This window comes from Miscanthus floridulus, chromosome 4 (genome assembly GCF_019320115.1).
Source record: "Miscanthus floridulus cultivar M001 chromosome 4, ASM1932011v1, whole genome shotgun sequence".
Lineage (NCBI taxonomy): Eukaryota > Viridiplantae > Streptophyta > Magnoliopsida > Poales > Poaceae > Miscanthus > Miscanthus floridulus.
The window spans coordinates 108,205,703-108,229,422 of NC_089583.1; the positions used below are offsets into that span (position 1 = coordinate 108,205,703).

At 45.1% G+C, this 23,720-nt stretch overlaps 2 protein-coding genes across 2 annotated transcripts; one reads left to right on the forward strand and one right to left on the reverse strand.

Annotated features, from left to right (window-relative positions):
- Positions 1-1,161: 1,161 nt before the first annotated feature.
- On the forward strand, positions 1,162-1,938 carry LOC136552535 (uncharacterized). Its single transcript, XM_066544099.1, has one exon. It carries the CDS (start codon positions 1,330-1,332, stop codon positions 1,570-1,572), a length of 243 nt encoding a protein of 80 aa, XP_066400196.1. The 5' UTR covers positions 1,162-1,329; the 3' UTR covers positions 1,573-1,938.
- Positions 1,939-17,363: 15,425 nt separating this feature from the next.
- On the reverse strand, positions 17,364-18,890 carry LOC136552536 (uncharacterized). The gene is made up of 2 exons (XM_066544100.1): positions 18,186-18,890; positions 17,364-17,901 (listed from the first exon to the last, which is right to left on the reverse strand). Exons 1-2 carry the CDS (start codon positions 18,627-18,629, stop codon positions 17,536-17,538), a joined length of 810 nt encoding a protein of 269 aa, XP_066400197.1. The 5' UTR covers positions 18,630-18,890; the 3' UTR covers positions 17,364-17,535.
- Between the last annotated feature and the right edge of the window lie 4,830 nt (positions 18,891-23,720).

Below are 23,720 nucleotides of genomic sequence, written 5' to 3' on the forward strand. Positions count from 1 at the left end.
GATCATCCAGTGGCTAGATAGAGTGGATGGGCTATATATATGGGTTCCCACTCACTTAGTTGTTGGAGTGCACCCAAATCTGTTAGAACATAGAGCAACTGAATCAACCCTCTCAAGTACAAATTGATCACATCCAAGGCATAGGATACAGCTTAGTGTTCATATTGAGAGATAGGACTTAGAGGTTGAGAGCTCAGAGTGTTGGGCTAAGTGTCTTTGTAATCTTGGTGAGCTAGAGCACTTGAGGTCTTGGTGACCTTCCAACGAAACTGACCCTCTGAGTTTGGTGTGGACAGGTGACACAATGACTTGGTGTATGGGGGCGAGGAGGCCCCTTCCTTGGTAGAGAAGTTCTATAGTATTAGTGGACGACACCTTGGTGAATGGGAGAGTCAGATGACAAATGGCGAGCCTTGGCACTTGTCTTGGTTGGTGGTAGTCTTTGTTGCTTGCCCAAAACCGTGACCGGAAAAGGGGCTTTTGTGACCGGGAGCATATCCTTTATGGAGTTTCAACATGGACTAGGGGATACATTTTGACAACCGATACAGATGCATCTTTGTCTTTAAGAGTTTGTCCTCTCTTTTGACAACCTCTCTTGATAGGTTTGCCTCTAATTTGCAAAACTTTATGTGAGTTGGCTAAGATAGAACGCACTAGAAAAATCTAAGGTACACATAGTTTTTTAGTTTTTGGTCTAGTGTAAAACAAGTTGATCAAGTTATTAAGTTTTCTAGCACAAACACAATGATGTGATCATCCTATTCAAAAAAAAAAACTAGAATAGACCCATTTTATCCCTCCTTGTTCGTAAACCAAACAATCTTTTGGATGCTCTATTATTATCTCGTGGAGAGCATGAGTTGCACCAAGGTTTTTGCATCGACGATCACAAAGTTAGTGAACAGAGGAGACTAGTAAACATGTGAAGAAGAAGAGGGAGGCCGTGATGCGGCAAGAGTTGATGCGCCTCTCGTGAGAGGCATGACAGGAGAGAAACTCGGCGAGATGCCGGAGCAAAAGCGCCATGTTCTTATCCTCTGCCCCGCAAGCGACGGGGCCAGAGAAAGGGACGCATCACCCCCAGCCCAGCCAAGAGATGCATGACAGATAATACCAAAATCCACCCATCCCCAAAACAACCAGCCGCAATTACCAAAACCACCCTCTCACCCGCTGTCCCGCTACATATACCGCCCCTCCTCCTACTCTCTCCCACCTCCCAGCTCCAGCAGCAACATCAACGTAGCTCAGAGAAAGAACGAGGAAGGAAGCAGAAAGCTTTAGCCTTAGGCAGAACAAATCAGCAAAGGTCGAGTTTGTGACCGGATGGCGCACATGAGCCGGGTGTGGGCGGTGGCCACGGTGGCCGCCGTGCGTGCGCAGCGCGAGAGGGCGCCTTCCGCCGCGGCGGGGGCGGGGGCGGGGGCGCGGGACTGGCTGGCCGGGCTCGCCCCCCAGGCGGCCGCGCTGGCCGCGGCGCGGGCGGCCGACGACGACGGCCGCAGGCAGGCCGGCGCCGACGAGTCGCTCCGCAAGGCCATGTACCTCAGCTGCTGGGGGCCTAGCTGAGCTAGGGCGGCGTGTGATGAGTGACCCGTCGCCGGATGGCCGCCCGGCGCGGGGCGGATGGACGGGCTTTGGGCCCGGCAACCCGGCGGGCCTCGCGGCCCATGTTAGGTGTTCCAGGGCTGGGCCTGGGGTTCGCTGCGACCATGTGATATATCGTCATGAAACTCACAAGATGCATTGAGTTGAGATGTGGTTGCCTGGTCGGGATTATATGCAGTAACATCTTTGGAATTTGTTGGACTAAAGCTGAGGGTGACTGAAGTGTAATTCGTACATAGTACTAGACTTCATGTAGATATTCAATGGAACTACTAATAATTGGGGAAAAATAATGAGAAGTGGTTCCATCGTTTGGAACTTGGAATATTTCCGTCTATCGCACAACATGCTGTCGAGCGATGAGCGTGTTCTACATATGGTGTTCGTTTCAGAGTTTTGGGTGCGCTCGATCTTGGATCCATTTGTTCCAGATCTTGGTTCTGTTGATCTTAGTTCTGCTTAAGGCCCCGTTCGGTTTCCTAAGATCCGTTCCCAGCCAGACCTGGTACGGAGAATTCCTTCGGTAATTTGTATAACGACTGAAATTATTCCGGCCAGAAATGACCCGTTCCGAAGAAAACGAACGAGGGCTAAGACAATTCAGTCAAGGACGCGGCAGGCCGAGTCGCGGATACGGTCGCCGCCGGACACGGAGTACACGCGATTACCCACCATGCCTCCACGGCTCCATGGGTTCACGAGCACACCTGCGTTATCGACTTATCGTCCCAGATGAACCCTGTGTGAGTTTTTTGAGACAAAAATCAGCCGCGTGGGCAGCACCAAGTAGCAACCAAACGTCGGTTGCTCGGCGCGGATACCGGTCTCTTCGGAGTCCAGTCGATCGCTCGTCTCCGAGCGGCGCGCGCTCAGGCACACTGGCAGGCTCGCGGTCTCGCCGCAGTCACCAGAGCACGGGCACGACGAGCACAGCGGGCCGGGAAAGCGGGAGACGGCGAGAGGAGAGCAAACACGACAAGCAAACGGATCTGATTGACTCGCACCGGACAAACTGGGCTCCGAGCTCCGGACGTGACGGGTCTGGCCCTGACTTTCACGTGGCTTCACGTGACGCTGGGCCACCGCGGTCGCGCCCCAGGAACGGACGGGTGGCGCGACCGAGGCCTGGGCGAAAGTGCAACAACGGCACGGGCCACCGCCCCACCCCCACGCCTGCGCGGCGCTGTCTGTCCGTCCAGTGGCGGAGGGTGAACAAAAAAATATAGGGGGCCAACTTGACAGAATACAAGTGATGAAGTGAAATGTAGTTGGCATAAAAAATAGAACCATGTATGCATATGTATTTAACTAGTCGCATATCAAGTGACTACGGAGACTATCAGACTAACCTTAACCAAGTTATGGACTAACACTAGCTAGTTATATATATTTAGTTGGGTCACATTTCACAAAATACAAGTGACCACAGACTATTTGACGAGCCATACCAAAATACAAGTGACCACACACGACTATGAAATCTTAAAAGTCTGCTCTTCTATGCTTTAGATCCTTGAAATCTGATATTATATCATCATAGGTGTAGTGTCCTACAATTTCACCTTCGACCTGAACAAGCAAGCTGTTGGCAAGGTATTGATCTTCCACCTTGTTGTGCAGCCTTGTCTTGACAATCTTAAAGACAGAGAAAATACGTTCTTCCATCTCGTTTTCTTTTGTAAAAAGAATGGAGAGACACCATTTTCATGCGAACCATTGTTTAGCTACCTAATTAAAAAATTGCATCCAATTAATTTGGATCTGAATCTAGCATCTACCAAAACCACCTGAAAAGAAATAGAGCAAAATATTAGAGTTGGAGATTGAAGAAGAAGAAATAACCTGGGACCTGGCGACGAGGCGGCGAGCCGGTGACCACCACAGTTGCGCTGCAGGACTGCGGCGGGACGGAGGGAGGACGACGAGTCGCGAGGCAGAGGAGCTGCTGTGTGCCGGTGTCTGCTCGGCTAGGGGCTGGCGGCGGCGCGGCGCCGAGGCGGACCGACGAAGCGGCGGAGCCGCGGAGGAGTCGCCAAGTCGGGCATGACTGCTCCCTCGTCCCTCTACTCAACTGTTCCGCTCTAGTTGCTGGGCTGTCTGGCTATTGGGCTTTGTGGGTTGAACAATATTTGAAAATTTTGTTCTGGACAACGGGGGCCAAAGCCCAGTTTAGCCTCCACTGGGCTCCGCCCGTGCGTCCGTGGCTCTCGCTTCGGCCGCTCTAGCCTTACCGTCTCCAGAGTGGAGAGCCGTTTGATTGACGGGGGCTATGGTACAGCAAGAAAATCAAAACTAGTGACACGGAACAGAAAGTTGGATTATCTTTGGCACGTAAGAGATTGTTATTATATATAAATTTCGATGACATTCAATAAAATTTTTCATATTCTTACGGTACCATGATTCTGATGTTGTGAGTTGATGGCAGTATTTTAAAGTGCGGAACAAATCGTGAGTCGGTCATGATTTTGGGTTTAGAAGTTTAGAGTTTTTTTTTTAATCGGAATCCTCGATTCCATTAACAAGCATGTTCAGGTAAATCGCCAGATACAAAGTTAGTTACATACTCGAGAGCTTGACTAAAAAACATAGAACAATCAGGGGCTAAAACACAAGCTCCATGGGAGGTTAAACTATCTGAACCCCGTTACATGTTCTATAACAGATAGAGACTTTACAAGAATTGAAGTCATACACCATATGGTCTCTAATCTGATGGATTAATGAACCAATCGTGCTTATATCCTTCTCTGTTGAAGATAGAGCCAATGCTAAGGCTGTAGCATCTGTTTCCAGAATGATATGCATCAAGCCAAGATGTATTGCATGCTGGATCCCTTGAGGGCCGCCATTGCTTCAGTCTGCAAAGCAGAAGTTGCATATCTCATATTACCGGCGCCACCTGCAAGCACGTCCCCACGTGTCCCTAATCACAAAGCCCCAGCCTCCTGTTCTTGTCTCTTGGTAAAAGGCACCGTCAATATTGATCTTGTAATTGTCAATAGGTGGTGGCTTCCATGAGCATGGTATAGTTTTTTATAGACTGACCTGAATTGTTCAATCTCTCATATTCTAGCGGATGGTATAGTACAGAATTCTGATGTAGAAGCATCCATGTGGGCAAGTGCATCTCTTCTGGCAACACTATCACCTTTAATTGTACAGATTTTTCCAGAGACAAGATCACGTGGACGGTTTCCTTCCCTGATTGACATCCTAGTAACATTACCCTGTGTTCTTCCATATTCAATAGACACCAATAGTGTTTCACATATTTACATTTGAAAAAAAAAATGGCCACAATCCTCGTCCAGTCTATTGCAAACTGGACATAGGGTGTCTGTTTTAATTCCTCGATGGGCCAAATTTCTTCTTAGAGGAAGGCTGTTGTGGGCTAAATGCCAAATAAACATCTGGACCTTGTTGGGGACTTTTAGTTGCCAAATCTTATGCCATTGTGAAAGCTCTGTTTGGTTTTGGTTAATTGATGAAACTCTAAGTGCTAACCTAGTTTATCAAAGTGATTATGAGATAGGTAGCACTACTTTAAGTGATGAAGCTATGACGAAGATCATGACAATGGTGATGGCAAGGTGATGATCAAATGCTCAAACTTGGAAAAGAAGAAAGAGAAAAACAAAAGGCTCAAGGCAAAGGTATAAAATGTAGGAGCCATTTTGTTTTAGTGATCAATACACTTAGTGAGTGTGATCACATTTAAGATAGATAGCCGTACTATTAAGAGGAGTTAAACTCGTATCGAAATGCGGTTATCAAAGTGCCACTAGATGCTCCAATTCATTGCATATGCATTTAAGATCTAGTGGAGTACTAACACCCTTGAAAATGTTTGTGAAAATATGTTAACACGTGTGCACAAGGTGATACACTTGGTAGTTAGCACATTTGAGCAAGGGGGAAGAAGACAGAGGAGATGCCAGCGTCGGTCAAGTGACCGGACGCTGGATCTGATTGCACTGGACGCTGACTGCCTGCGTCCGGTCGCGTTAACTCGGCGGTGCAGTGGATAGGGTATACCACCGGACGCTGGATTGTGTCCGGTCAAGGTGGACCGGACACGTTCGGTCGAAGAAAAATGGATTTCGACCCTTACTATACTTGACCGGACGCTGAGACTCCAGGGTCCGGTCAATAATACCGGAGCGTCCGGTCGGCACTTAGCCGTTGAGATCTGACGGTTCAGTTTTAACTCAGTGACACATGGCAAAAATCAGTGGACTGGACGCTGAGTCTAGGGTTCGGTCAGTATGACCGGAGCGTCCGGTTAGAGCGCGTTTTGCACAGCGAAGGGGTATAATGGCTCTATTCTATGGGGGCTTCTATTTAAAGCCACATGGTCGATTGTAGCTTCAACTCTTGCACATTTTCATTGACATAGCAACCTTGTGAGCTTAGCCAAATCCCTCCCACTCATCTCTATCATTGATCCATCATCAATGTGAGATTGGGAGAGAATCCAAGTGCATTGCTTGAGTGATTGCATCTAGAAGCACTTGGTATTCGTGTTGCGCTGCGTATTTCGCTTGTTACTCTTGGTAGTTACCACCACCTAGACGGCTCGGTGCAGCAGTGGAGGATCGGCACGAGTTGGTGATTGTTCGTGGCCGCCTCCGGTGATTGTAAGGGGAGTTGTACCTTCTCCGGCGGAGTGCCAAAAGGTAACTCTAGTAAATTGCTCATGTCATTGAGTTACCTCACTTGTGGGTAGGTTCTTGCGGTGTCCAATTGTGTGGACGAGGTTTGTGAAATACCTCTTAGCCACCGAACCACCAAGTGTTGGTCGACACAACGAGGATGTAGCGTGTTGGCAAGCACGTGAACCTCAGGAGAAAATCGATTGTCTCTTGTCTTTGGCATTCTCCCGGTGATTGGCTACATATTCATCTTGTGATTGGTTCATCCCCTACACGGCGGTATAATCACCCTACTCACTTATTTATATTCTTGCAAACTAGTTGATACAAGTTCTTTAGTATAATTAGAATTGAGAGCTTGCTTTATTATTTATATTCATCTAGTTGAGCTCTTTAGAGTAGTAAGTTTATGTGCCTAAGTAATCATTGCAACTAGAATTGTTGGATAGGTGGCTTGCAACCCTTGTAGAGTTAGAGTAAGTTTGCATTATGCTATTTGTCATACTAATCAAATTGCTCTAGTTGATTTGTAGAATTTTAATAGGCTATTTACCCCCTTCTAGCCATATTAGGACATTTCAAGTGGTATTAGAGCCGTGGTCACCGTTTGATTGAAGGCTTAACAACCTCGGTGTCAAATTATGGCTCAAGTTGTGTTCAACCATGTGGGGGGCAAACCACCGTTCTTTGATGGCACATGCTATGGTTATTGGAAGAGAAAGATGATGATGTATCTTGGTTCAATCAATGATCAAGTATGAGAAGTGACCAAGAATGACTATGCTATCATTGATCCCGATGATCCAACCAATCAAGATAAGATCAACAAGCAATGCAATATAATGGCTCTCAACACCATATACAATGCCATTGATTCCAAGGTGTTTGAGCAAATCAAGGATTGTGATAGAGCAAATGAGGTGTGGAAGAGATTGGAGGAAACATATGGCACACCGGCGGTGAAGAGTGCTAAGTTGTATATCCTCAAGGATAAATTGACAAGCTTCAAGATAAAGGAAGATGAGAGCATTCCAAAGATATTCTATCGATTGCAAGTCATTATCAATGACTTAAAGGTATTGTGAAAGAAGATTAAGGATGATGATGTCTCCCATCGATTCTTGATGTGCTTACCTCCAAGATTTGAGATGCTAAGATTGCTCATCATAAGAGGAGGATTAAAGGACATTACCCCCAACCAAGTACTAGGTGATGTCATGACACAAGAGACATACCATGTGGAAAGGGAGGGGATGACAAGGATGACAAGAGGGAAGAAGAGGACAAGAAGAAGAAGAGTATAGCATTCAAGGCTAGCTCATCATCATCCAAGAACAAGGGCAAGTCTAAGAAAGAATCAAGTGACGATGATGGTCTTAGTGACATTGATGATGAAGCCATGGCCCTATTTGTGCGCAAGATGAGAAAATTCATGAAGAAGGGCTATGGTGCAAGAAAGAGAAGAGATCACACCAAGAGCAAAGAATATGTGAGAAGATGCTATAATTGCAAGAGCCCCGATCATGTTGTAGCAAATTATCCTTACAATAGTGACAATAATGAAGATGAGAAGAACAAACACAAGAAGGACAAGAAAGAAAAGAAGGAGAAGGAGAAGAGAATGACCTTTCAAAAGAAGAAGAAGGGTGGAGGCTATGTGGTCACATGGGATAGTGATGGCTCATCGGATAGTGATGACTCTAGTGATGATGGCAAGAAGTCTATCAAGAGAGTACTAGCAAGCATCACCATCAACAACAAGCCCTCCATCTTCGACACTCCATCAACATGCCTCATGGCAAAGCCTACCAAGGTAAAATATGATGAGAGTGATGATGATGAATGTGAAAGTGACTCTTGTAGGAATGATAATTATGATGATGATGATGATGATGAGTACTCCAAGGAGGAGCTCTTGGACATGTGTGAGCAAGTGCACGCTTGCAATAAGATAAAGAGAAAGGAGTGCAAAGAATTGTGTAAGAAAGTAAAATTTCTTGAGCAATCCTTTGATGAGCTCAATGCCACTCATGAGGGGCTAATGGATGCCCATGAGAAGCTTGGCAAAGCTCACTCTAAGCTTGAAAAGGCTCACTCATCTCTCATTGAGCAAGTCAAGAAGGAGGAAGCCAAGAAGGAGCAAGCGATAGTATCATGTGATGTAGGACTAACATGTGATCTTATTGATGAATCTATTTTTGTTGCTCCCACTAACACTTCTTGTAGCAATATTACTTCTACTTCACTTTTGAGTGATGGTCTCACTTGTGAAACCTCACTAATGGTAGAAAATAAGACCCTCAAGAAGGAGGTGAATGAGCTTACTCGTGCCTTAGGCAATGCCTATGGTGGAGATGCCCGCTTGCTAAAGTGCTTGGGTAGCCAAAGATTTTCTCTCAACAAAGAGGGATTAGGCTATACCCCCAAGAGAGGCAAGACGGGATTTGTCACTCCCAAAGCTAGCTTTATGAAGGGCAATGGTCGGTTTTGCAATAGATGCAAGCAAGTTGGGCATATAGAGCAAAATTGCAAGACTAACAAGAACAAGCTACTTAATGTATCCTCAATCAAATTTGATTCTTGTTACATGCTTTATAAGGGTGCCAATGGTGTGAAGGCTAAGTTCATTGGTACACCAATTGTGAGCCCAAAGAAGAAGGCCATTTGGATACCAAAGTCCTTGGTGACTAACCTACAAGGACCCAAGCAAGTTTGGGTACCTAAAAAGAATTGATCTTCTTTTGTAGGTAAATTATAAAGCCGGAGGAAGGCATTGGGTGCTTGATAGTGGGTGCACACAACACATGACTGGTGATCCAAGAATATTCAATTCAATCAATGAAAGCAAGAGCAATGGGATTAATAGTATCATATTTGGTGACAATGGCAAAGGCAAGGTCAAAGGGCTTGGTAAGATTGCAATATCCAATGACTTGAGCATTTTCAATATGCTACTAGTAGAGAGCTTGAACTTCAACTTATTGTCGGTAGCTCAATTGTGTGATCTTGGTTTTAAGTGCATATTTAGTGTGGATGATGTAGAGATCATAAGTGTAGATGGCTCTAACTTGATATTCAAAGGATTTAGATTTGAGAATCTATACTTAGTTGATTTCAATGCTAGAGAAGCTCAATCGTCAACATGTTTGATCACTAAGTCTAGCATGAGTTGGTTATGGCATAGAAGGCTTAGTCATGTTGGAATGAAACAATTGAACAAATTGATTAAGCATGACTTAGTTAGAGGCTTAAAAGATGTCACATTTGAGAAGGATAAGCTATGTAGTGCATGTCAAGCTGGAAAGCAAGTTGGTAATACACATCCTAAGAAGAGCATGATGAGTACATCCAAGGCATTTGAGTTGATGCATATGGACTTGTTTGGACCAACCACATACACTAGCATTGGTGGAAACAAATATGGATTTGTGATTATGGATGATTTCACTAGATACATATGGGTGTTCTTTCTTATTGATAAGAGTGATGTGTTTGCAATATTCAAATCATTTGTCAAGGGCATTCACAATGAGTTTGAAACAACCATCAAGAAAGTTAGAAGTGACAATGGAAGTGAGTTCAAGAACACTAGAATTGATGAGTTATGTGATGAATTTAGAATTAGACATCAATTCTCGACCAAGTATACTCCTCAATCAAATGGGCTAGTTGAAAGAAAGAATAGAACCTTGATTGATATGGCAAGATCAATGTTGAGTGAGTACAATGTGAGTCATTTATTTTGGGCCGAAGCAATCAACACGGCTTGCTACTATAGCAACCGACTCTATTGTCACCCCATGATGAAAAAGACACCTTATGAGCTATTAAATGGAAGAAAGTCCAACATAGCATACTTCCAGGTTTTTAGTTGTAAATGCTATATATTGAAGAAAGACACTAGATTGAGCAAGTTTGAAAAGAAATATGATGAAGGTTTCTTGTTTGGCTACTCCACTACTAGCAACGCTTATAGAGTTTGGAATTTGGCTAGTGGTATTCTTGAGGAGGTTCATGATGTGGAGTTTGATGAAACAAATGGTTCCCAAGAGGAAAATGAGAATCTAGATGATGTAAGAGGCACTCAATTGGTCAATGCAATGAAGAACATGAACATTGGTGAGTTAAGGCCTAGAGATGTGATTGATGTTGAAGATGACAAGAATTAAGTGCTCTCTAACTCAAATGTGCAAGCTAGTGGTTCTCATGATCAAATCCAAGCAAGCACTAGTGATGGCAATGTGCAAAATCAACAAATGGCTAGTTCATCATCTCAACCAAGTGATCAATCAAATGCTAGCAATCAAGTGCAAGTGCTTCAACCAACTAATGTTGCAAGAGATCATCCATTGGACACTATCATTGGTGATATTTCAAGAGGTGTGCAAACAAGATCAAGATTGGCTTCATTTTGTGAGCATTTTTCATTTGTGTCATCCATTGAACCTAAAAAGATAGATGAAGCTTTGAGGGATGTTGATTGGATCAATGCTATGCATGAAGAGCTAAACAACTTCATAAGAAACCAAGTATGGGACTTAGTTGAGAGGCCTAAGGATCATAATGTGATTAGAACTAAGTGGGTCTTTTGGAATAAGCAAGATCAAGATGGAATAGTAATAAGGAACAAAGCAAGATTAGTGGCTCAAGGTTACACTCAAGTTGAAGGTCTTGACTTTGGAGAAACATATGCCCTAGTTGCAAGATTGGAAGCAATTAGAATCTTGCTAGCTTATGCTTGTGCCAACAACATCAAGTTATACCAAATGGATGTGAAGAGTGCATTTCTAAATGGGTACATCAATGAGCTTGTGTATGTTGAGCAACCTCCCGGTTTTGAAGATGAAAAGAAACCCAATCATGTCTACAAGTTGAGAAAGGCTTTGTATGGATTAAAGCAAGCACCTAGAGCATGGTATGAGAGATTGAGGGATTTCCTACTCTCTAAGGGATTCAAAATGGGAAAGGTTGACACCACTCTCTTCACCAAGAAGCTTAGAAATGACTTGTTTGTGATGCAAATCTATGTTGATGATATCATCTTTGGATCAACAAATCAAGAATTTTGTGAGGAGTTTGGCAAGATGATGGCAAGTGAGTTTGAGATGTCTATGATTGGAGAACTTAGTTACTTCCTTGGTCTTCAAATCAAGCAAATAAAGAATGTCACATTTGTGAGTCAAGGCAAGTATATCAAGGACATGCTCAAGAAGTTTGAAATGGATGATAGTAAAGCTATTAGTACACCAATGGAGACAAGTGGAAGCTTAGATAGTGATGCTAGTGGCAACATGGTGGATCAAAAGATGTATTGGTCCATGATTGGAAGTCTACTCTATGTGACCGCATCAAGGTCGGATGTGATGTTTAGTGTATGCATGTGTGCTAGATTTCAAGCCTCACCAAGAGAAAGTCATTTGAAGGCAACTAAGAGAATATTGAGGTACTTGAAGCATACACAACATGTTGGATTATGGTATCCTAAAGGAGCAAGATTTGAGTTGATTGGATATTCGGATTCCGATTATACGGGATGCAAAGTTGAGAGAAAGAGCACATCGGACATATGTCAACTATTGGGAAGATCACTTGTGTCTTGGTCATCAAAGAAGTAAAATAGTGTAGCACTTTCAACCACCGAAGCGGAGTACATTTCGGCCGGTAGTTGTTGTGCTCAATTACTTTGGATGAAGACTACCTTGAGTGACTTTGGAATCAAGTTCAAGCAAGTGCCATTGCTATGTGACAATGAAAGTGCCATAAAGCTCACCAACAACCCGGTTCAACACTCAAGAACAAAGCATATAGATGTCCGTCATCACTTCATAAGAGATCACCAACAAAAAGGGGACATTTGCATAGAGAGTGTGGGCACTGAAGATCAACTTGCTGACATATTCATCAAGCCACTTGATAAGAAGAGGTTTTGCAAGCTAAGGAATGAATTGAACATACTTGATTTCTCCAATATGTGTTGATGCACCACCACTATATGACATGCCTCTCCTTTGAGCAAAGCAAGGTAAAGTTGATTGACATATCATCCATCTATTGCTAAGGACTTGTTTAGTGCATCTAGTAATTCCTATCATGTCCTAGGCTCATTCATGAAAATCAAATGAATTTAATTCTTGTATGGTACCACTATTGCTTGTATGTTTGAAATGGTCTAGTGGTAGCATATGACATGTTTGTGGGCTTGTAAACCTAGTGTTTGATTTAGAAAATGAGCTATAAGTGTTTAACTCAACATGGTACAAGATAACCCTTATTTGGAGGTGTGAAGAAGCTTGTCCTTGGATCAAACTGAGTTAAATATCCTTTGCAAGTACTCTAGATTGAACCAAATTGGGAAAATGATCCTCACTTCACATGATTTCACCCCAACATATCTATAATTTGAGGTCACCTTTTGTGCTAATTGTTGACATTAATAATCCTACCCTATCTATACTTTAAGCCTTTGTGGTCATTAATGACAAAGGGGGAGAAATAGTGTACAAAGATAGTGAAAAGACAACAAAGAAACAAAGGGGGAGAGATAAAATATGACAAAGGAAGAGGATCAATTAAAATTTTGAGCATACAAATAGGGGGAGCAAGCTCATGAACTTGTATGGTGAATTTGAATGTACATTTACATATGTTTGCTTGCATGGCATACATTTTAATTTTCAATATCCATGCTTGTGTGGTGTATGCTAGTTGTAGGTTTGAATGTTGAAATGAAAAACTAGCATGCAAAGGCTAAAGTAACTAGACCTATGTTCATTCTATGGAAAACTAGACCCTTATTTGTAATATTGATCTCATGGGGTATTCTAGCTTTTGTGAATGTCTAGTGACTAATGGTGCTAAGGATGGTATATTGGTGCACTCCGATTGGTATCACGCTTCAAAGGTCCATCTCTTATACCTTAGCATTATTTGATAGAAAATTGTCTCCTATATTTCCTATCTAATCATATGTGCAAGCTATAATCCAAACTCTTAGCATATATGTAGGGGGAGCAATTACTACCATTTGGAGTTCATGAAACTTGTCCATATTCTTTTACACATGGTAAATATGCTTGGGCAAGCAACGTGAATTCAATTAAATCTCAATTCATATCTTTGTGAAAGGGTTGTCATCAATTACCAAAAAGAGGGAGATTGAAAGCTTTGTTTGGTTTTGGTTAATTGATGAAACCCTAAGTGCTAACCTAGTTTATCAAAGTGATTATGAGATAGGTAGCACTACTCCAAGTGATGAAGTTATGATGAAGATCATGACAATGGTGATGGCAAGGTGATGATCAAATGCTCAAACTTGGAAAAGAAGAAAGAGAAAAACAAAAGGCTCAAGGTAAAGGTATAAAATGTAGGAGCTATTTTGTTTTAGTGATCAAGACACTTAGTGAGTATGATCACATTTAAGATAGATAGCCGTACTATTAAGAGAAGTGAAACTCGTATTGAAATGCAGTTCTCAAAGTGCCACTAGATGCTCTAATTCATTGCATATGCATTTAGGATCTAGTGGAGTACTAACACCCTTGAAAATGTTTGTGAAATATGTTAACACATATGCACAAGGTGATACACTTGGTAGTTAGCACATTTGAGCAAGGGGGAAGAAGACAGAGGAGATGCCAGCGTCGGTCAAGTGACCGAACGCTGGATCTGATTGCACCGAACGCTGACTGCCTGCGTCCGGTCGCGTTAACTCGATGGTGCAGTGGATAGGGTATACCACCGGACGCTGGACTGTGTCCGGTCAAGGTGGACCGGACGCGTCCGGTCGAAGAAAAATGGATTTCGACCCTTACTGTACTCAACCGGACGCTGAGGCTCCAGGGTCCGATCAATAATACCGGAGCGTCCGGTCAGCACTTAGCCGTTGAGATCTGATGGTTCAGTTTTAACTCAAAGTGACACGTGGCAAAAATCAGTGGACCGGACGCTGAGTCCAGGGTCCGATCAGTATGACCGGAGCGTCCGGTCAGAGCGCGTTTTGCCCAGTGAAGGAGTATAACGGCTCTATTTTATGGGGGCTTCTATTTAAAGCCCCATGGCCGGTTGTAGCTTCAACTCTTGCACATTTCCATTGACATAGCAACCTTGTGAGCTTAGCCAAAGCCCTCTCACTCATCTCCATCATTGATCCATCATCATTGTGAGATTGGGAGAGAATCCAAGTGCATTGCTTGAGTGATTTGCATCTAGAAGCACTTGGTATTCGTGTTGCGCTGCGTATTTCGCTTGTTACTCTTGGTGGTTGCCACCACCTAGACGGCTCGGTGCAGCGGTGGAGGATTGGCACGAGTTGGTGATTGTTCGTGGCCGCCTCCGGTGATTGTAAGGGGAGTTGTACCTTCCCCGGTGGAGTGCCGAAAGGTAACTCTAGTAAATTGCTCGTGTCATTGAGTTACCTCACTTGTGGGTAGGTTCTTGCGGTGTCCAATCGTGTGGACGAGGTTTGTGAAACACCTCTTAGCCGCCGAACCACCAAGTGTTGGTCGACACAACGGGGACGTAGCGTGTTGGCAAGCACGTGAACCTCGGGAGAAAATCGATTGTCTCTTGTCTTTGGCATTCTCCTGGTGATTGGCTACATATTCATCTTGTGATTGGTTCATCCCCTACACGGCGGTATAATCACCCTACTCACTTATTTATATTCTTACAAACTAGTTGATACAAGCTCTTTAGTGTAATTAGAATTGAGAGCTTGCTTTATTATTTACATTCATCTAGTTGAGCTCTTTAGAGTAGCAAGTTTGTGTGCCTAAGTAATTATTGCAACTAGAATTGTTGGATAGGTGGCTTGCAACCCTTGTAGAGCTAGAGTAAGTTTGCATTACGCTATTTGTCATACTAATCAAATTGATCTAGTTGATTTGTAGAATTTTAATAGGCTATTCACCCCCCCTCTAGCCATATTAGGACCTTTCATATTGGAATTCGCCTTCCCTATTAGTTACAGTCCCAGATGTAGAAGCATCCATGTGGGCAAGTGCATCTCTTCTGGCAACAGCCAACTTATAAGCTGATTTAACTGAGAAAAGTCCCTTTGAATCAAAGTGCCAAGCTGGCCAATCTTCCATTCGATCATCAATAAAAATCCTAAGAATCTCATTTGCATCTTCTGGCCAAAAGATATCATGTACTAATTGCACATCCCATCCTCCAGTTATTGGATTAATTAACTCATCCACTCTCTTTAGCAAAGAAGCACGCCTTGGTGTAATCGATCTTCTGGTAGTACCTTTAGGTAGCCATAGGTCCTTCTAGATTTTAACCTTTTCTCCATTGCCAATTCTCCAAATCAAGCCTTCCTTTAGTAATTCTGCCCCTTTCAGTATACTTCTCCAAGTATACGATACCCCAGCATATGGGCAACAACTGAGAATATCTGACTGAGGAAAGTATTTGGCTTTTAAGACTTGACCACATAATGTATCCAGATTTGTGAGTAGTCGCCATGCTTGTCTACACAACATGACCATATTGAAAATATGCAAATCCCTGGATCCTAGGCCACCCTTTTTCTTTGGTCTAGTCAGCTTCTCCCAACTTAACCAATGGATTTTATTATTTTTGTCTTGTTGACTCCACCAGTACTTAGCAATCATCATGCTCAACTCATCACATAGGCTCTTTGTAAGATCAAAACACAACATAGCATATGTTGGAATGGATTGAGCAGCAATCTTAATCAAGATTTCTTTACTAGCCTTAGAGAGGAGTTTTTCCTGCCTGCCCTGTATTCTTTCCCAAATCTTCTTCTTAATGTACTCAAAAGTCGCTTTTTCGTGATTTCCCTACCGACACAGGCAAACCCAAGTAATTTTCCCCATTAGCTTCATGATCAATTGATAAACATGCCTTCATTTCTGTTCTCACAGATTGATTTGTATTTGGGCTGAACATTATATAAGATTTGTCCTTGTTGATCACCTGCCTAAAGGCCCTTTCATAAACTTCTAGGATATGTGCCAATTGTTGTGCATCACTTATTCTTGCTTTCATTAGAAGTAGAGAGTCATCAGTAAAAAATAGATGATTGACACTCGGTGCGCGTCGACATATTTTGACACCCCCAATTTTCCTTGTGTCTTCTGATCTTTGTAATAGTGCTGACTTCTGCACATAAAATAAATAAGTAAGGTGAAAGGGGGTCACCTTGCCTTAGGCCCCTTTGGGGAATAAGACGATGAGTATAAGATCCATTAATTTTAATGCTACAAGACACTGTAGACACACACTTGATAATAAGCCGCACCCATTGCTCATGAAACCCCATTCTACGCATCATTTTCGCAAGGAACACCCATTCCACTCTATCATGTGCCTTGCTCATATCAAGTTTGATTGTTGTTAGCTCTCCCACCCCTTTTGTTTTGGATCTTAGATGATGTATCAACTCATATGCCAACAAGACATTATTAGTAATTAACCTCCCCGGAACAAGGCACTTTGAGTTGAAGAAATAATATTGGGTAGGATCTTTTTCAATCTATTGGCTAGGACCTTAGAAATTAGTTTGTACAGCACATTGCATAGGCTGATTGGCCTAAAATCTTTGATATTTTGAGGGGCTGCAGTTTTAGGGATTAACACAATAATTGTATGATTCCCTCGGTCATATGCTCCAAAGCCCAACCTCCCGCGGGTAAGTCCGTCCGCACATATAAAGTGCGAACCCATTGTGAATTAGTCCAGAACATGGTAGTAACTCCGTCCGCACACATAAATCCATTGGGCCTCTGAAATGCACAACCCATCCATTAGCCCATTAAGCCAATCACCCATGCATCTCTGGCAAGTCACGGCCCAGATATCACTCTCTTGCTCACTCCATGTCTCCATTGTCCATTCACGACGGCAGCTTCATAGGGCACATGCACATATGGATCAGGCGATCAGCGTAAAAGTAGGCAATCGAAGCTGACGAAAAGAAGAATTGAACTCTACTAGAGAATTCAAGCTATCTCCCTCCCTTATGTGCAACAAGCATTTTGTTGCTCCAATGCAATCAAGTAGGTGGAGAGTGCTTCTCCCTTCCGATTTCATCAAAAAAAAAAATTCCATTACCATAATGCAGAACATATGTGGAAAAGAATACTCAGGTTTCCTTAAATACCATCCAGTGATGTACTACATACAGATACAGCACACAAGCCAATCGAACGCTACATACAAAGAATGTCACGCCGCTGGCGCCGCCGAAGGAGCCAACACGCGAGCCGGCGCAACGCGCACGCACCCCACCGCCGTCAGCAACTCAGACGTTGTCGGGCAGGTCGAAGTGCTGGACGCCGAGCACCTGCAGCGCGGCGTTCTGGACGAAGAGCACGAGGCCGCACTTGGTGGCGCGGAATCCGTCCCAGAGCGGGAACTGGACGGTGCCGGACACGGTCTTCTTCGCCGAGGCGCCCTCCCGCACGGCGGCCACCTTCTCGAGGCGTCGCACCACGTAGTCGTTCAGCAGCGACTTGCCCTTGTTCTCGCCGCGCCCGCACTCGGTCACCAGCCCGCTCTCGTACAGCGCCACCAGCACACTCGCGCCGCCGGGACCTTCCACGCGGCTGCGCAGCGTGCCCGTGAAGGACGCCTGCAGTGTCGCCGGGTTCGGCCGCTGGAACGTGACCTGGACACACGCGTACACAGATCAGATCAGCTCGGGGTTTCGCTCCGTCTACAGTTACACTGACACGACATCAGTCGGCAGATCTGAATTATTGTTGATTGCAGGATCCAACATAAGCACAGTGGCTGATGAGATGGCTCAACAGTTGTCTGAACAGTTTGTTTCAACACTGTCGAACGATCTTGTATATTCGTGGAGACGACATGGTGCGGTGGCAACAAGATCAGACACTGCCCGATCGACGCTGCTAGGTGTGCAGAAAATGGGTGCTAGTAATTACGTACCTTGATGGCGGGCGCGGGGTAGCGCGGCGCGTCGCGGACGGCCTGCGCGAGCACGTCCTGCTCGGTGCCGACGCAGTGCGCGCCGCCCTGCAGGACGACCTGCGGCGTGAAGAGCGTGTCGAGGCGGAGCGCCTCCACGTAGGCCTTCTGGCGCACGGTCCAGGCGCTGGACGCGAAGGGGTCCTTCCACCCGCGGTAGTCCCAGTAGTCGACGTGGAACGCCAGCACCACGACGGCGGCGCCGTTGTCCCCGGAGTCCTGCGCCAGCCGCGCCGCCACGGCGTCCGCCTCGGGCGACGCCCCGCACCCCTGCGACGCGAACAGCTCCACCAGCACAGGCCCCGGGGCCGCCTCCTGCTGCTGGCCCTCGCCCGTCGCGTCGTCCGGCGCCGACGCCGTCGCGCCGCCCCTGCGCCCGAAGCACGCCAGCAGCCGCGGCGCCATTTGGTCGCTGTCGTAATCAGCAATCTAGCGAGCGAGATGCCGTGCGGCGGCGCCCGCAGCTGGGTAGGAACGTCGCGGCGAAGGGAACGGATCAAGTGAGCTCGCTCGCGCGCTGGCCCGTGGCGCGCAAGGTAAGCAGTGGGTGTCTCTGGCCTCTAGGTGGGGCAGCTGTTGGGTGGGTGGAGAGGAGAGGTGGAACGGAACGTGGCGGAGGCGACGGCAACAGAATACCAGCCTGTCAGCACGCACCCTCTCTTGGATCCTCACCGGGTAGCTGCCATGTGTGTTACGTGCCTCTGCCTAACCTCCAGCCTTTCCTTTGTTTTTGGATTCACCTTTTCTGCTGCGGACTTTGCTAAATTTAGTTTCCACTGCTTCAGTGCGATCTGAGATGCATTATACTCCATGCGTACTGTACATTTTGTGGTCGTATTCTTTAGCGAATGTAAAGAAGAGGAGCACGCCTTTTTTGCTTTCACGATGCATGACTCTTTGTGTGTTTTGTGGGCGCGAATGCCACGACCACTGTGTCGGCGAGTGGTTGGATCCGCCGTCGGAGGGGTGATCTGATTCCCTTTGTGTAACGCACAAACAGCCAGGCCACGTTTCAGCAACTGCTATTCAATCCAATCAAGCCACTGGGTTACAGAAGCGCGCTACGCGGCGGTGCGTGTGCTATGCATTTGCTGAGCGGCGTTAGCGACCTAGACACGGTGCAGCGGTGGATTTTGCTGCCGGTTTAGTTTTACACGTTCGCTGATCCCGCGCGATCGTCACGGTGCAGTCTGTGGAATTTTTGGTCGATCAGATAGAGATACAATGGCCGGCTTTGCACAAGGCGGCCAAGTGGGCGGGGAGCTGTCGGCTGTCGCCTGCAGGCTGCAGCTGCCAGGGGAGAGACAGCGATCGAATTTCAATTCGCGTGTGGTGGCGAGTGCGGCCGTGCACCCGATGGTGCAAGGTGCATGGACGTCCTACCTGATCGTCACCGTCGGGCGTCGGCGGGTCGGTCCACCGCTGAGAGCACTCTGTCGGCGTACCTGTAGCTTACATGGATGCCATCGCCGCACTTTGGACTGCTAGTCTGCTACCGAGGCCTGGACCTGGTACTGGGCCAATCGTCCTGTCTAAACCGAGTCCACTCCAAACAATAATCCTTCGTGTTTAATGGTATGGGCAGGCCTTCCTCGTCCAGGAAAGAAGAATCGGGCTCAATTGGGTTCAAGAACAAGGCCCATTATCATTAGTCAGCAAAAAGGGGAGAGATTAAGCACAAACCAATTAATAACAGGATATATAGGCCAGGCCTTGGAAGATAAGACGAATAAGGCTCATTGGGTTCAAGACAGTCAGCAAAAAGAAAAGCAGAGAGATTAAGCCCAAAACACTTGACAGAATTTGTTTCAAAAAAGAAAAGAAATAAAGCGCTAACAGAATAAAGAGGTCCCAGATACCCGGCATATGACTCAATGAGGCCCATCAAGCCCAACTAAATCGTTCTGGGCCTCAACTGGCCTGTTGATCTCGCGGATTTGGACCCCAGTTCCATTAGTAGTAGCCATCACTCGCTCAACAAGAAACCAGACAAGCGGTTGTCCCAGTCCCGCGACTTTATTTTCTGGAAAGATTTGTTTCCATAACCTCTATAATTTAGAAAGTTATAAAATTATGCCTATACATATAACATTTTGTGAGCCAAACTTATTACCATAACTTTTTAAAATATAGTTCTTGATATAATTTTATAGACAAATTTAACACCAAAATGTTTGTCATAACTTTTTAAATACAAATTTTGAGACATGATTTTATAGACAATCTATAAAAACCTTCTAGCATGATTGTTTTTAACCAAAATACAAAGTTTTATATATTAACATATATCGATTGATGACAACTTTTCAGGGTGATGCTTTATGCATTAACCAATTCTATTTTACGATTGTTTTTTCGGAGCGAAAATGGGTTTCACTTTTTTCTCCTTTTAATTTTTTCCTTTGTGTGTGTATATATATAAACACAGTTTTTATGTTTAGAAGTTTGTCCAGAATAAATTATGCCCCCTCCATTCCAAATTATACGTCGTTTTGACTTTTTGATAAATCTATTTTGCTATGCATCTAAATATAATAATATGTCTAGGTATATAGCAAAATAGATGAATCGAAAAAGTCGAAGCGACTTATAATTTGGAACAGAGGTGAGGTAGTATAAAATAGTTGTGTTGGACAACAAAAACTTCTAGGTAAAATCTGTTACTGTGTTAAGACTATTTTTAACCAAATAAATAAACATTTTATGTTATTATCTTAACAAATATACTAAGTGATGCTAAGGAATAGGTGGATGTGTTTTTAGGCAATAAGTAAGTGGATGTTGATAAGAAAGAAACAATGTTACTCCATTTGTTTCACAACTGTTATCATTCTGGGTTCAAAAAAAATCCCAATTATGTCATTCTCACGTTGCAATTGGCAAGTCATCATCAACTCTCTTTGTAGCCAAATTGCACCGTCCAGTATAGATGTAAGCCATCAAGGATTGAGATGTACTTAATGAGGGTATAGTTTATCTCTTAGTATCACTCTTGTTTTTATTAAGATTAGCTAGAATAATAAATATTGCTAAAAATGTGCGGAGTAGATTAGCACCCAAATGAAGAGGTGACAGATGGAGTAAGGAGCATGTGAACTACGAGCTCTTCTAGATGACACACAAATGTAGTGCACGTTCGTCGTCCACTCCGTCGAAGCAGACGACGCATGCCTATCTGCAGCGCGCGGAAACTTGACCTGCGAGTCCACTCCATCTACTACACAGTTGCCGTCGTGGGGTGGTGGTGAGTGGTGACCGTCGGGTGGCCGGCTCGCCCGTGTCTGTGATCACCACCAAGTCACAGTCCGCGGACCGCGCCGTGGCGCACTTGCCTCGTCCGCGCTGCGTGTGCGAAGCGACGTCCGAGCAGCGCGCGCGCCAACCGCCCCAGTAATCCGCTGACCACAGCGGTCGGTCGCCGTCGCCGTAGAGGACGAGGAGCCCTCTGCCCGATCGAATCAGTTCCAGGTGCTGGCTGAGTCATCAGGGCCTTGACTTCCGCGGCTCCCAGACACGGCAGCCGGCAGGGCCTTCCCAGCTTCAACGAAGGCAGCGTCATTAATCCTCTCGTGGCCAACGTTTCCGTCTGTCTGATGATCCAGTTGACAAAACCCCGTTCCGCCACCGTACCGTGTCTCTGATTCAAAAGCGGCGGGAATTTGTGCATATCCGATCAGAAAGTTTTTTAAAAAAAATCTTTGTGCACATTTGCTTGCTCGAGTAGGGCGTCGATCGTGTGGTGCCACACCTTCATATCATGCGGCGTGACACGTTGCAAATAACGATCTGCACGACTGATCTCCCGCTGGAACCGGTGACCGACCCATGGCGATGGTATGGGCGCGTTTACACCATCATTACACGATGACATGAATGCATTCGCTGTTGCAGTGTTGCTGTCCCCGTCCTAGTATGCTGCAGGGTCAAGGAAGCGCGATCAGGTGAGGCCTTCCCAAAGCTGTTTTTTATCTATAGCCTCAAACGTCACGTAGAATCACATAAAAAAAAGTTGGTGCTCTACATTTATCACAGTAGCTTGCAGAAGCTACAGAAAGAGAGAAGGTGACCCATACTAAAAAAAAAAAAGAGAGAAAGAGAAAATAAAGATGAGGCATGATAAAAAGAAAAAGTTTCTTTACAAACCACAGATAGTAATAGTTTGCATTGTGTGAATATTAGTCTCAATATTTTCAGTCTATGTGGATCACTTTATTTGTACTAGAACTATTAAGACCTTGTTTAGTTTCTCCCTCTAAAGTTTACTTCCTATCACATCGGATGTTGGACACATGAATGAATTATTAAATATAGACTAAAAAACTAACTAATTACACAGATTGTGACTAATTTGCGAGACGAATTTTTTAAACCTAATTAGTCCATGCTTAGACAATATGGTGCTACGGTAAACATGTGCTAATAACATATTAATTATGCTTAATAAATTCATCTCGCGGATTACTGAGAACTTCTATAATTTATTTTATTATTCTTATCTGAACACTCTCATATAACACTAACAACTGACGTGACCATCTGTCTTTCCACGTCGGCCCGCCGGGAGGAAAACGAAAACGAAAACGAAAACGAAGGGTTATCCACAAATTTATCCGGGTCACGTTGCGTAATCCGCGACGCCAAGCCAACAACCACCTTTTTACGCGCAGGCAGGGGGTGGGGTGGCACATTCGCAGGCTGTGGAAAGTTGTCGCGCCACGCACACCGCGCAATTTAAATCCGCACTAATCTAACGGGGGAGCGGACGACGCGGCTTTCTCCCACTCCTCAAACACGTTGCCGCCGCTCCCTTTTCCCATTGTGAGCCCGTGACCGTGACCGTGACCGTGAGGGAGATCAGGATCCAGGATTTCAGGACATGAGGGGGTGGTCATCTGCATCTGCTGCTACTAAACGTACTCGTACGTCGCACTCGGTCGAGATGCATGTTCCCATTATGATGAGGTCGTCCGTACTTGTAGTTGCCCTGGCCGTCTTCTTCTTTTACCTCATCTATCTATCTCCTTTTTCTCTTTCCCCGCGATTCGGAACACGCGACACCTGAGGAGGAGCTTGGGGCCCGGATCAGACCAAATCGTGTTAAGGATAAGACGGGCCATATGGGTCATGGGAACGACACTCCTAATCCTTGTAGGGCACATGGATCGGGTTGGTGCTAGTAGGCACCATGCATGCTCCTTTTGGCCGAAAGTGTCTCCTCGCGAACGAACGCGCTGTACCGCGCTGCTGCTGCTGTAAAGAAGAGATGCCTGTTCCCGTGGAGGAAATGGACCGTCGAGCTGGTTTTTGGTTTATTTACAATTACAACACACTCTTCTCGTTCCTGATCCTGTGATGTACTAATCTCGTTGTGGATATATGTTTTTCAAAAGACACTTTTTCGTGAGCTAATTAAGACTGCATGTGTTCAGTGCGGACTGCAAAGAAAATGGCGGTGGAGTCTAGCACGTTCGCCACAGATCGGTTATGAGGCTTGTC

Coding starts and splice junctions, on each gene's coding strand:
- LOC136552536 (XM_066544100.1), bottom strand. CDS start 18,629: ATGGCGCCGCGGCTGCTGGCGTGCTTCGGGCGCAGGGGCGGCGCGACG. Junction 17,902..18,185: donor ACCCCGCGCCCGCCATCAAG/GTACGTAATTAC, acceptor GCGTGTGTCCAG/GTCACGTTCCAGCGGCCGAA.
- LOC136552535 (XM_066544099.1), top strand. CDS start 1,330: ATGGCGCACATGAGCCGGGTGTGGGCGGTGGCCACGGTGGCCGCCGTG.